This window comes from Triticum dicoccoides, chromosome 3B, assembly GCF_002162155.2.
Source record: "Triticum dicoccoides isolate Atlit2015 ecotype Zavitan chromosome 3B, WEW_v2.0, whole genome shotgun sequence".
Classification (NCBI taxonomy): Eukaryota; Viridiplantae; Streptophyta; class Magnoliopsida; order Poales; family Poaceae; genus Triticum; species Triticum dicoccoides.
In genome coordinates this window covers 48,629,763-48,642,390 of record NC_041385.1, presented here as the reverse complement: position 1 = coordinate 48,642,390, position 12,628 = coordinate 48,629,763, and the positions used below count along the sequence as shown (strand labels likewise).

General features: G+C 42.3%; 1 protein-coding gene across 1 annotated transcript; it reads right to left on the bottom strand.

The window, feature by feature from the left end:
* Nucleotides 1-1,093: 1,093 nt before the first annotated feature.
* LOC119274620 (EKC/KEOPS complex subunit TPRKB-like) lies at nucleotides 1,094-3,904 on the bottom strand. Its single transcript, XM_037555339.1, has 6 exons — nucleotides 3,639-3,904; nucleotides 3,457-3,523; nucleotides 3,244-3,366; nucleotides 3,019-3,102; nucleotides 1,670-1,756; nucleotides 1,094-1,573 (listed from the first exon to the last, which is right to left on the bottom strand). The coding sequence occupies exons 1-6, from the start codon at nucleotides 3,707-3,709 to the stop codon at nucleotides 1,487-1,489; spliced, it is 519 nt and encodes a 172-aa protein (XP_037411236.1). The 5' UTR covers nucleotides 3,710-3,904; the 3' UTR covers nucleotides 1,094-1,486.
* Between the last annotated feature and the right edge of the window lie 8,724 nt (nucleotides 3,905-12,628).

Genomic DNA, 12,628 nt, shown 5'->3' with positions numbered 1-12,628 from the left:
AATCTCTGGTGATGTGCAAGTGTGCAGCTGGGATTTGTTTATTTAACACTGCCCGCCAAGCTAAATGTACAGGCAGTGTTGAGAATAACTTGGAAAAAAAAAATGCTTGGAGTCTTAGTAGTAGTAATTGGTGTAGAAGAAGAGGTCAATAATGCCAGTGTGCTTTCAGTGCAGTGATAAGTGAGAGAGCGAAATTTTGCGATAAGACTCACGAGAGTGACCCAGAGAAAATAACTGTGCTTGCACAAGAATTAAAAATAGGGTAGGGTTGAAAACAATGGATTATTTTTTAGCTTTGGGCATCGCCCCTACTTCCTTATTTTTTGGAAAACAAAACTGCTGGACGGACGACACTAGCTGGCCGAACCCCACACGATGCAGGAATGGACGGTGTTGTCTGCTTTTGCTCTAACTCATCAACGGCTTGATGTGTAGTGTCGTCCGCTGATCGTCCAAATCTGTCGTCTGTGTAGCAGCGCTCTTCGGAAAACTGGCCCCTACTTTCTTTTTCTGAAATACGCACTGCCCCTACTACTAGAGCACAACAATATCAGAATTCGGAAGTCCAAATCTTGTGTGTAAAAATGGATTTACCTGGTCAAGTGAGCCCTCTTACAAGGCTAGTACAATAATGCATAAATTTGTTTTTGTTTTTCTTGGATTGGTTTGGCTGAGAAATCAGATCTGAGTCATTTTCACCCAGTCATGTGGTCTATGATTGTTGTGCTGGGTATATTCCAAGGAGGTTTTTTGGCAACCATGGAGCAGCCAGTAATAGTATAAAATAAAAACTAACTGACAATAACTGCTACCATGGCCTACAAAGAAGCCTGAAAGTGTGGTGAGCTGCTAGTGGGAAGAATTCAGCCGCAGAGATCAGATCTTGTTGCCTAGCTGAAGAATTAGCAACAGCCAAGTGACACTGACACAGCCAAGCCAAGCCAGTGAGCGACCAGATCCTTGGGATGCAGGATATCCATGTAAATTTTGAAAGAAACAGTCGAGGATATGCTGGCAAACTTGCAGGAACATCATCATTGGACAGAACACACACACGTGAACCATTACATGAAGATGGAGGCAAACATCATCCCAGTAGTACCGCATCATTATGTTCATGATAAAGCCATAAAACCAATGGACCCAGGCCACACATATTTCGCTGATTTTACTCATGTTCTGCAGTGTCACCGAAACAACAGATCCGAGTCAACATCGCGATATCAACTGAAGGTTGCTTGCATTAAATCTTGATGAAGTGATCTTAGAAACACTCAAGCCGTGAGCCTGTGACCATACATATTATTCAGTTGTCGCTACAGCATCCAGGACTGAATGTTACCGTAATGCAATTCCTAAGTTCATGAGTTGAAACATCCTGCCGCCACGAGCTTGACCATCGACAGGAGGTGCGGCAGATGCGGTGATCGTCCAAAGAATTTGACACACACAGCTGCAGAACGTCCTGGCCATCGTTTTTAAGACCTCAGAGGGCGTCTCGAGCAGCAATCCTGCACACGATTGCCTCTGGCAGTGTAGATATTGATAATTCTTGTGGAGTTATTTTGTATTGCTGCCAGTAGGGAAAAGGGATATTCAGTCAAGGAAAAGGAAAGATAAAATAATTATGATACTCAAGAGTCATATAGCTAGTGTCCAGCTGAAAAACCTTCAGAATCTTTGGTTGGTCTGCTCTTGTCTCCAATTCCGACAGATCAATCTCGGTTCCGCTGATGAGCTTTTCCAGAGCTTTCATCTGCAATGTAACCAGTTCACACTTGATGGTTGTTCGAATTCCTCCATTCAGAATGACAATGATGTATATAAGGAATATAAATGGTATGAAGCTGGGGGTGCACGCTGAAAGTAACATTTTATTTCAAGAGCACCATATACAGTAACACTGCTTGTTCAATTCATCTCATAGTGCTTCTGACACATTTAGAGTGGTCTGCATAGAGCAGGAGAGGGAGATGAGCTCCATCAGTTCTTTCGTATTGGTTCTTCAGAAAATGTTTGCAGGCATGTTCTGCAGTTCTTCCACACTGCTATGCACATTACTAGGATAGGTGATTTTGGTATATTATGATCAAACATCTATGAGAAGACACTTGCATCTCCAAATGTTCCTTTTGAACTTCATGTTTTGTAGTAACTCAGAGATGGCCCATTGGCCCCACAATTTCTTTTTACCCAGATATGGAATCAAAGATATAAGTATACTTTTGGTTTCATATAATGTTTTTTTTTCATATATCCCAATAATTGGTAACAGGAACCAGATTGTGGCGCACATAAAACGCTTCAAGTTATTTACTAAAATCTTGAGTGATTACAATTACAAGAATCTCTTAACTCAAGGCCCCATACTTAGAGTACTAACACTAGAGTGGTCTGCATTGAGCAGGAGAGGGAGATGAGCCCCATCAGTTCTTCAGAAAATGTTTGCAGGCATGTTCTGCAGTTCTTCCACACTGCTATGCACATTACTAGGATTGGTGATTTTGGTATATTATGATCAAACATATATAAGAAGACACTTTCATTTCAAACTGTTCCTTTTGAACTTCATATTTTGTAGTAACTGAAAGATGGTCCCACAATTTTTCTTTTACCCAGATATGGAATCAAAGATATCAGTTTACCATGAGAATTTCGGTTTCGTATAATGTTTTTTTTCTTCAGATATCCCAATAATTGGTAATAGGAACCAGACTGATGCACATAAAACGCTTAAAAGTTATTTACTGAAATCTTGAGTCATCACAAGAAGCTCTTGATTCAAGGCCCATAATTAGAGTACCAACACTAAATGTCCAAAGCAAGAAAGTTTCAGCTAGGTTTTGAAAGATTTTTCAGTTTTACACTACAACCGTCAGGGCAAGAAAGTTCGAAACTTCAAATTTGTGGTACTCAAGCTCAGGCAATTAGCAAGAAACTGATCAAGCAGGGTTATTCGCAAGAAACTGACAGGTTCAAAACCATGACTGAACAAGGGGTGCATCCTGAACATTATACCTCTTCATCTGAAGCATCAAACCGAGCCGCAAGGATATACTGCGTGTCATCAGCGATACCGCACCGCTTTAGGGACTCAGTTATCTAAAAAAACACAGAACCAAGCAAACTGTCAGCAAACTGTGGTAGAACAATGTCATCATCATGTAATGCAAGATCAAGTACATCCAAAGTAACAATAATTCTCTGAAAGAGAAGGAAATAATAACAACTAGAGAAACCCACATGCTTCGAGCCAGAGCAATTGTAGACAAGCTCCGAGTGCAGGGTTCTCGTGGTCAGCGACTCCCTCGACTTGGAGAGCAGCGCTTTGTGCGCCGCCGCGAGGACCGGGAACACGCCCGGCACCTGACATTGCATCGACTTAACTAATTGGTATCCTCAATTGCAGCGACTGGGGATTTAGCATCAAAAGAATGGTAGAGTGTGGTACAGTACCAGTGATGCATTGAGAAAAGCGGCCTCCGGCTCCAGCTTCCCTGACTGCATCAGATCTAGGAGCTCCCTGTGTTCATATCGAGCATCGTCAGTAATCATGAGCGAGCAAGAACTATGTCCCCAGACGCACAACTTATGGGTTACTGAAGCAAGGGTGAAGGGAGAGGGGGGAGGAGACGCACCGGCTGTTGGAGACATCGGAGAAGAGGGCGAGGGAGACGCTGCGGCCGCCGGCCACAGGGAAGCTCTTCATGCCGCTCGCCCGTGACGAGGTTTGGTTTCTTCCCCTTCTTCTTATTCGGTGGGGCGGCCTTCACAGAGGCGGCGACCTTGCGGGGCCGAGCGTGTGGACCGCAACGCTGATCTTGCAAGCTCTCCGTTCTGGTTGAGCAGCAGCGCGGCGGCGGAGGGGATGAGGAGGAGCAGAGGAGCCAGACGCTGGCCTTTCACAGTGGGCCACTACAAGTGGGCTTGGCCCAGCAACAAACATCATAGGAGATTAGGAGCAAGTAGTAAGACAGTAAGCTTTTTTCGCGATATTAATATATTCCTTTTATCGAAAAAGAAGCAAGACAGCAAGCTTGTCTCAAAGAAAAAGAGTAAGCCAGTAAGCCATCCCTCAATTTGTGTTATTAGATACTAGCACAAATGCCCGTGCGTTGCAAAGGAAGAAAAAAATCAACTTATATTCAAGTTTACTTTGATATTTATGTGCATAAACACATTCATAGGTGATGCAAAATTTAGTTAAAATTAAAATTGTTCAGAAGATTCAAATTTGTCCAAGCAGAAAATGCTAATATTATAAAATATTTCTTTACCTGCCTAAACATATAACAAAATAGAGTTAAGAACATGATAAAATTTAGTCATCCGAAATTGCTAGTTGACCAGAGATACTGCTCACAAAATTCAGAGAGAGGGAGATAGCATACGCCTCATGGCAACTATTATTGTTTCGGGCTTCTTAGTGTGGATGGACATTCACGTTCAATGGAAGTGGTCTATTTGAGATTTTTCCATATGACTATATGTATGTTACAAATACTATTCCAAAAGCAATGAAATAGCATTGGGGGCTCTCGACGTTTCTTGTTAAAAACCAAGTGATCTACATGTAAGACAGGAGGAGCCCTTTCATTTTAGGATGGAAACTGCAATATATGTATTATTTTATATCTAGGACAGACAACATGAAGAAAGATTGTTGATTTTCCTTCTGTTACCTGTTATTTATAATATACTTTTTCATTAGCGTTCGTGGGGTAGTCAGATTGGATTTCTACCCGTTTTTATTAATGATGATCATGGGACTCCTAGATATTTTTGTCAACATTAAATGGCGATTCATATATACTTTCTAGTACAACACATGTACATGTATGTTGCATAAATATACTCCTGAGTGTACATACATACTGTTTTTTTCTATAGTATGGAAATTTTCTGGATTTAATGATTTTTCAAATATATGGATAATTAATTTGCTCTCTTATTAGGCAAAAAACAATTGACTTATACTCTAGTAGAGAAGAATCCTCTGCTGCTATTTTCATACAAAAATATGATGGAAGAAATATTTCTCCACATCATCTCCCTTGCACATATATGCAAGCAAGCATCAAATATTCTAAGCTTGGAAAATGTCATCTACATCCATGAAAGCATGCAAAAAGTTGAAGCTAGAGGGTCTGCATCACGCCAAAATCAGTAAATTGAATAAATGTGGGTTCTCATGGGTTGGGAGATTAAGGGCTTGTTCAGAGTCCCTCCGCTCCACGAGGCCGCTTCAGAAGCTGACGGAGTTGCAGATTCTTAAATTCTACAGAGCGGGTGGACCGCCGAATAGCTCCTAAGAATGCGTGTTGTAGGACGGACACAAAGTTGCTCATCTCCATCGCCTCCCGTGGAGGCCGTGTCGGCCCTGGAGCTGGGTCCCGAGATGCTTCAAGTCAAGGTAGCAAGGTGCATGGTGTGCGCCATCATGGGCAAGGTGTGTGGTGTGCGCCGTCGCGGTCCTTCCTGTCAGTTTCTGACTCCCGTTGGGTTTTTGCAGCGCTTACTTTTTTTCATTTTCCCATCCAATCCCGTCCTTTTCTTTTTCATTTGTAGTGCGTTGCGCCTTTTTTGTCGTTTCCATTATGTTATATCATTCGCGCCGTTTTCATTCTTTCTGTTTTCTCCCCTTCCTTAATTTCCTTCCATGATTCTCGGAGCGCCTTGCTGATTTCAGATCACACACATATATAAATTGGTGGACTATGATGTAAAGAAGCGAGGCCGTACTATTTAATATGAAATCGAATCCTTCCTGTGGTTTGCGAGGTGGGCAGTTCGATTCCGGTTGATAGTGATCATATTTTTGCCTCATGGGCTGCCTTCGTTGGGCCTGGGCCGGGCGAAATTTATTTTTTCACAACTTTTCTCAGGGCACGAAACGACCGATTAAAAAAGATGTACGATGTAATAAAAAAGTCCGGTGTACAAATAAAGTGGAGAAATGCGGACCAACCTGTGGTTGGATGTTAGAGGGACTATGGTATCCCCAGCCCATCAGGGTTCAAATCCTGGTGCTCGCATTTATTCCTGGATTTATTTCAGGATTTCTGGTGATGCGCATTCAGTGGCAGGAGACGTTCCCGTCGACGATGAGGTGCCTACGGTGACTTCGTAAATTTCAAAATGATATGCTGGCTCAGTCTTTCGAAGGTGCTCATAGGGGTAGGATGTGCGTGTGTGCGTTCATAGGGGTGAGTGTATGCGCGTGTATATGAGCGCTTGCTTCTGTAGTGTGTTAAAAAAAGTGGAGAAACAATCCGCGCAATAAAAGTGGATGGGCTACAAAACAAATTCCGACATAAACTCGTATCTATACCAAATAAAATGTCATATTCCTTCTCTCTCTCAAACATCTTGATGTTAACTGAACTGGTTAATGCATGTGGCCTTGTTCCCAGCGGCCGCGGTTTGAGTCCTTGCAAACATAATTTTTTTCTCAACACGAATTTCTTTTACATGCAATTATACAGAAAACGAAAAGATGAAACGGGGACGATGTACGGAAAAGCAGACGGACGTACGCAAAATCAAAAAACAATTATGTGGACCAAAAAAATGGAGAAACAATTAATATGAAATCGATCCTTCCTTTAAAACAGAAACCACGGGTAGTTCAGTTGGACGTAGCCTTCACGACGGTTTGCGAGGTGGGCAGTTCGATTCCGGTTGATAGTGATCATATTTTTGCCTGATGGGCTGCCTTCGTTGGGCCTGGGCCGGGCAGAATTTATTTTTTCACAACTTTTCTGAGGGCACGAAACGACCGATTAAAAAAGATGTATGATGTAATAAAAAAGTCCGTTGTATAAAAAGAGTGGAGAAACAATCCGTGCAATAAAATTGGATGGGCTACAAAAAAAAATCCCAACATAAACTCGTGTCTATACCAAATAAAATGTCATATTCGTTCTCTATCTCAAACATCTTGATGTTAGTTGAACTGGTTAATGCATGTGGCCTTGTTCCCAGCAACCGCGGTTCGTGTCCTTGCAAACGTAATGTTTTTCTCAACACGAATTTCTTTTACATGCAATTATATAGAAAACGAAAAGATGAAACAAGGACGACATACGGAAAAGCAGACGGATGTATGCAAAATCAAAAAACAATTATGTGGACCAAAAATGGAGAAACAATCCTCCTTTTAATATTAGGTAAAGATAAAAAAGTAAGACAGTAAGCCATCGCTCAAGCAATCCCGGTATATTCGATGGTCTGTTTTAAACTACCAAGAGGACTGTGTGAACACTTAAATTCCATTATTAGGAAATTTTGGCGGGGATCCACAGAGGGACAAAGGAAGCCAGCATGGGTTTATTGGAAAAGTTATGACATGGCCTAAATAGGGCAGGCTAGAATTTAGAGACATGGAAATGTTCGATCTAGCCCGGCTTGCAAGGCAGACATGGAGGATTATCGGTGTTGCTATACACACGACAAGATTACAGCCGATAGCTGCACGATCCAACATGGAGGGCCAGCAGTGAGCGTGCACACAGGAGGTTATTTGTTTTTCTTTTTTTAGCTGATGCTAGTGCTGTTGGAGAGGAACATCGTTTGCAGATCGTGCGTAAAGTGTCGTCCCTGAAGCAATTTCGGAGGATTATTCAGGAGCCTAACTCTCTGAGTGCGAGAATTTTGAAAGATGTGTATTTCTCATAGGATAAAATTCATAATGCGGAACTTGGCACAAAACCCTCCCGGTATGGAGTGCAATATTTTAGGGAGGGATATCCTGAAGCAAAGGTTTGATCCGAAGGATAGGGATTGGACAAGAGACTTTTATTTGGTCAGCCAATTGTTTACCATAAAATTCCTACCTTCGTCCAATTTTATCGCTTGTTCAGCATCCACCAGAGAGGGTTTCAGATCTTCTGGAGCCAGCTATAGCTAGCTAGAGTGAGCATCTAGTCCGCAACTTTTCACCTGTTTTTCAACAGTGGGACGAGATTTCCACTGCTTTTCAAGGTTTTTTGTTTTTTCTTGTTTTTCACCTGTTCTTTTCTTTCTCAGTTTTACTGTTTTTTCTTTCTTTTTACATTGGTTTTATTTGTTTCTTTCTTGGTTTTCATTTTTTTCTTCTTCTGTTCTTTCATTTTTCTTTGGTATTGTTTCTTTCTTTCATGTTTTTCATCCGTTTTGCTTATGTTTTCCCTTGGTATTTCTTTGTTTTCTATATATGTTTTTGTATATATCTAATACTCCCTCCGTCCGGAAATACTTGTCGAAGGAATGGATGTATCTAGATGTATTTTAGTTTTAGATACATCCATTTTTATCCATTTCTTCGACAAGTATTTTGGGACGGAGGGAGTACATATTTAACATTTTTTAAATACAAATTTAACTTTTTGAATTCACGGTCAACATTTTTTCTATAAACATTTTTTAATATTTTAAAATCTTTGATTAACATTTTTCAAATACAAGATTAGCATTTTTAAAATACATGGTCAACATTTTAAATATTTTTAAATGCTTTATTAACATTTTTAAAAGAAAAGATTAACATTTCTAATACATGGTCAACAATTTTTCTATACACATCTAACATTTTTCAAAAGCTTGATTACCATTTTTAAAATACTTGTTCAACATCTCTATCATTATTATTATTATTATTATTATTATTATTATTATTATTATTATTATTATTATTATTAAAAGAGCAAACATATTCTCTTCTAAGAGCACTCGGAAACATATACATAGGATAACCAACACAAAATAACACCTCACGACCTAGCCCTCCTAATTAGATCTAACGATTAACATAAAAATTAACCCATACATGTGTACGTTTAGCCATTTACAAGAGCAGACGAAACTCCGTCATCTTTTTTTAGGATCAATGTTGCCGCTTTATTTATTAAACAAAGTTCAGAATCTCATCCGACATAACATCAAGAATAAAGTCCGGGGGAGCCCCTAACCAAACCTTACAAAAGGTTCATCTCCCACACCTACTCTATCTAGCTTATGCACGGCAACATTAGCAGAACGCCTAATCCACGAAACCTTGAACTCTGAAAAGGATTTCAGCAACCTTTATTTCTTCCACCAATGGACCTGCAGCGGAGAGAACCTTCTGTTGGGGAACGTTGCATGGAAAACAAAAAAAATTTACGCACATGCAATGATCTATCCATGGAGATGCATACCAACGAGGGGGGAAGTGTGTCTACGTACACTCGTAGGCCCTAAGCGGAACCGTTTGACAACGCGGTTGATGTAGTTGAACTTTCTTCATGATCCAATCGATCGAGTACCGAACGTACGGCACCACTGCGTTCAGCACACATTCAACTCGGCGACGTCCGCGCCTTCAAAAATGTTCATTAATTTTGGCACTAGGTGTAAACCTCTACCAGAACTGAGGCACATTTTCCATGACATTTTGGTCTTTGATTTAAATCACAATGTATTTATATTGAAGTAATTAAATTGGTATTAAATATTTAACAACTCCAAAAAAATTCTAAACTTAATTGTTTTGCTTTGGAATAATTCAATTAGCTTTCACAAAAAGTTTCAGGATTAAATAAAATGATTTACTGCCTAAACTAAATCAAACAGAAAAACACGCAAGAGGTCTCATTTGCCCACCTTGAAAGTTGGCCCATTAGTCTAGCCGGCACTCGGCTCTCCGCTCTAAATTTGGCCCACAGAGAAACCTTTTTTTTTACAGAAAGGCAGAGCAGAGAGCTGCATTTCATTGATCAAAGTTTCTGAATTCTCATTTCTTCTCCCTTTTTTCAACATATTTAAATGTTGGTCATTTCTTCTCCCTTTTTTCAACGTTTAAACAACTTTGACCAACATTTAAACAAGATAAATTTCTCATACAATTTCAAGCTTACAAATTCCTCCATAATTCATGCCTTTCCATACAATTTCAACATTACACTCAGTGCGATAACCATACCTACAAAGCCCAAAAGTAATTGCAAATGAGTATTTGTGCTTGATATTCGAGCTTCCTAACCTTCTTCTTCAACATCCTAAGCTCAACAGCTAGCTCTCTGTCATTGCGTGCTTCGCCCTCCGTCTCTTCTTCCGGAGTTCGTGCTGCGGCCACTGCCATCCGTGGCATGGGCAACCATTCTTCATGCTCTTCTTGCAGTTCATTCATCAGAGTCTTGGCCAGAGCATTGACCCAAAGGAAGAAACATTTCACCTGCATGAATGCCAAACAGATCAACCGTATTGCTCAAAGATCCCGACCACAAAAATGGTGCAATTGCCCCGATTCTTACCCCATTCTCGCTGCACACGTAAAACGGACGATTATGGTTCTTCGGTGTGTGAGAAACCCTCCGATCAACGCCCGCCCGGCACCACGGACAGACGAAGATCGGCATCTCCACGCGTGTCGGGCTCTGGACCGCGAGGTGGCGCGGGAGCTTGAAGAAGACATCGAGCTCGGAGCCGAAGGGGATCTCAACGCCGTCGCGCCCTCCACAGCAATCTTTCCACCGCCGTGCTCTCTGTCGCCCGCTCTTTCTGTCGCCCGCTCTCTCTATTGCCGCGGTCACCACCGCTCTCTCTATCGCCCGCGCCCAGCTCCCTAGCCTAGCTGATTGTTGCTCACTGCTGCGAGCTCCGGGTGAAGGAAATATGCCCTAGAGGCAATAATAAAGTTATTATTTATTTCCTTATATCATGATAAATGTTTATTATTCATGCTAGAATTGTATTAACCGGAAACATAATACATGTGTGAATACATAGACAAACATAGTGTCACTATTATGCCTCTACTTGACTAGCTCGTTCATCAAAGATGGTTATGTTTCCTAGCCATGGACAAAAGAGTTGTCATTTGATTAACGGGATCACATCATTAGGAGAATGATGTGATTGACATGACCCATTCCGTTAGCCTAGCACTTGATCGTTTAGTATGTTGCTATTGCTTTCTTCATGACTTATACATGTTCCTGTAACTATGAGATTATGCAACTCCCGTTTGCCGGAGGACCACTTTGGGTGCTACCAAACGTCACAACGTAACTGGGTGATTATAAAGGAATACTACAGGTGTCTCCAAAGGTACATGTTGGGTTGGCGTATTTCGAGATTAGGTTTTGTCACTCCGATTGTCGGAGAGGTATCGCTGGGCCCTCTCGGTAATGCACATCACTATAAGCCTTGCAAGCAATGGAGCTAATGAGTTAGTTACGGAATGATGCATTACGTAACGAGTAAAGAGACTTGCCGGTAACGAGATTGAACTAGGTATTGGATACCGACGATCGAATCTCAGGTAAGTAACATACCGATGACAAAGGGAACAAAGTATGTTGTTATGCGGTTTGACTGATAAAGATCTTCGTAGAATATGTAGGAGCCAATATGGGCATCCAGGTTCCGCTATTGGTTATTGACCAAGAATAGTTCTAGGTCATGTCTACATAGTTCTCGAACCCATAGGGTCCGCACGCTTAAGGTTTCGATGACAGTTATATTATGAGTTTATGAGTTTTGATGTACCGAAGGAGTTCGGAGTCCCGGATGAGATCGGGGACATGATGAGGAGTCTTGAAATGGTCGAGACATAAAGATCGATATATTGGACGACTATATTCGGACTTCGGAAGAGTTCCGAGTGATTCGGATATTTTCGGGGGTACCGAGGAGTTACGGGAATACGAGGAAGAAGCAATGGGCCTCATGGGCCAAGTGGTGGAAGAGAGGAGGCAGGGCGCGCGCCCCCCTAGCCCAAACCGAATTGGACTAGGGGGTCGGCCCCCCTTTCCTCCTTTTCCTCCCTCTCCTTCCTTCTCCTTCTCCTTCCCTTCCTTCCCCTCTCCTAGTTGGACTAGGAAAGGAGGGAGTCCTACTCCCGGTGGGAATAGGACTCCTCCCTAGCGCGCCCTCCCTTGGCCGGCCGCCCCCTCCCCCTTGCTCCTTTATATACGGGGGCAGGGGGACACCCCATGACACAGAAGTTGATCTACGGATCGTTCCTTAGCCGTGTGCGGTGCCCCCCTCCACCGTATTCCACCTCGGTCATATCGTCGCGGAGTTTAGGCAAAGCCCTGCGCCGGTAGAACATCATCATCGTCACCACGCCGTCGTGCTGACGGAACTCATCCCCGACGCTTTGCTGGATCGGAGCCCGGGGATCGTCATCGAGCTGAACGTGTGCTGAACTCGGAGGTGCCGTACGTTCGGTACTTGGATCGGTCGGATCGTGAAGACGTACGACTACATCAACCGCGTTGTCATAACACTTCCGCTTACGGTCTACGAGGGTACGTGGACAACACTCTCCCCTCTCGTTGCTATGCCATCACCATGATCTTGCATGTGCGTAGGAATTTTTTTAAAATTACTACGTTCCCCAACAGTGGTATTAGAGCCCAGGTTTTTATGGTTTGATGTTATATGCATGAGTAGAACACAAGTGAGTTGTGGACGATATAAGTCATACTGCCTACCAGCATGTCATACTTTGGTTCGGCGGTATTGTTGGATGAAGTGGCCCGGACCGACATTACGCGTACGCTTATGCGAGACTGGTTCTACCGACATGCTTTGCACACAGGTGGCTGGCGGGTGTTAGTTTCTCCAACTTTAGTTGAACCGAGTGTGGCTACGCCCGGTCCTT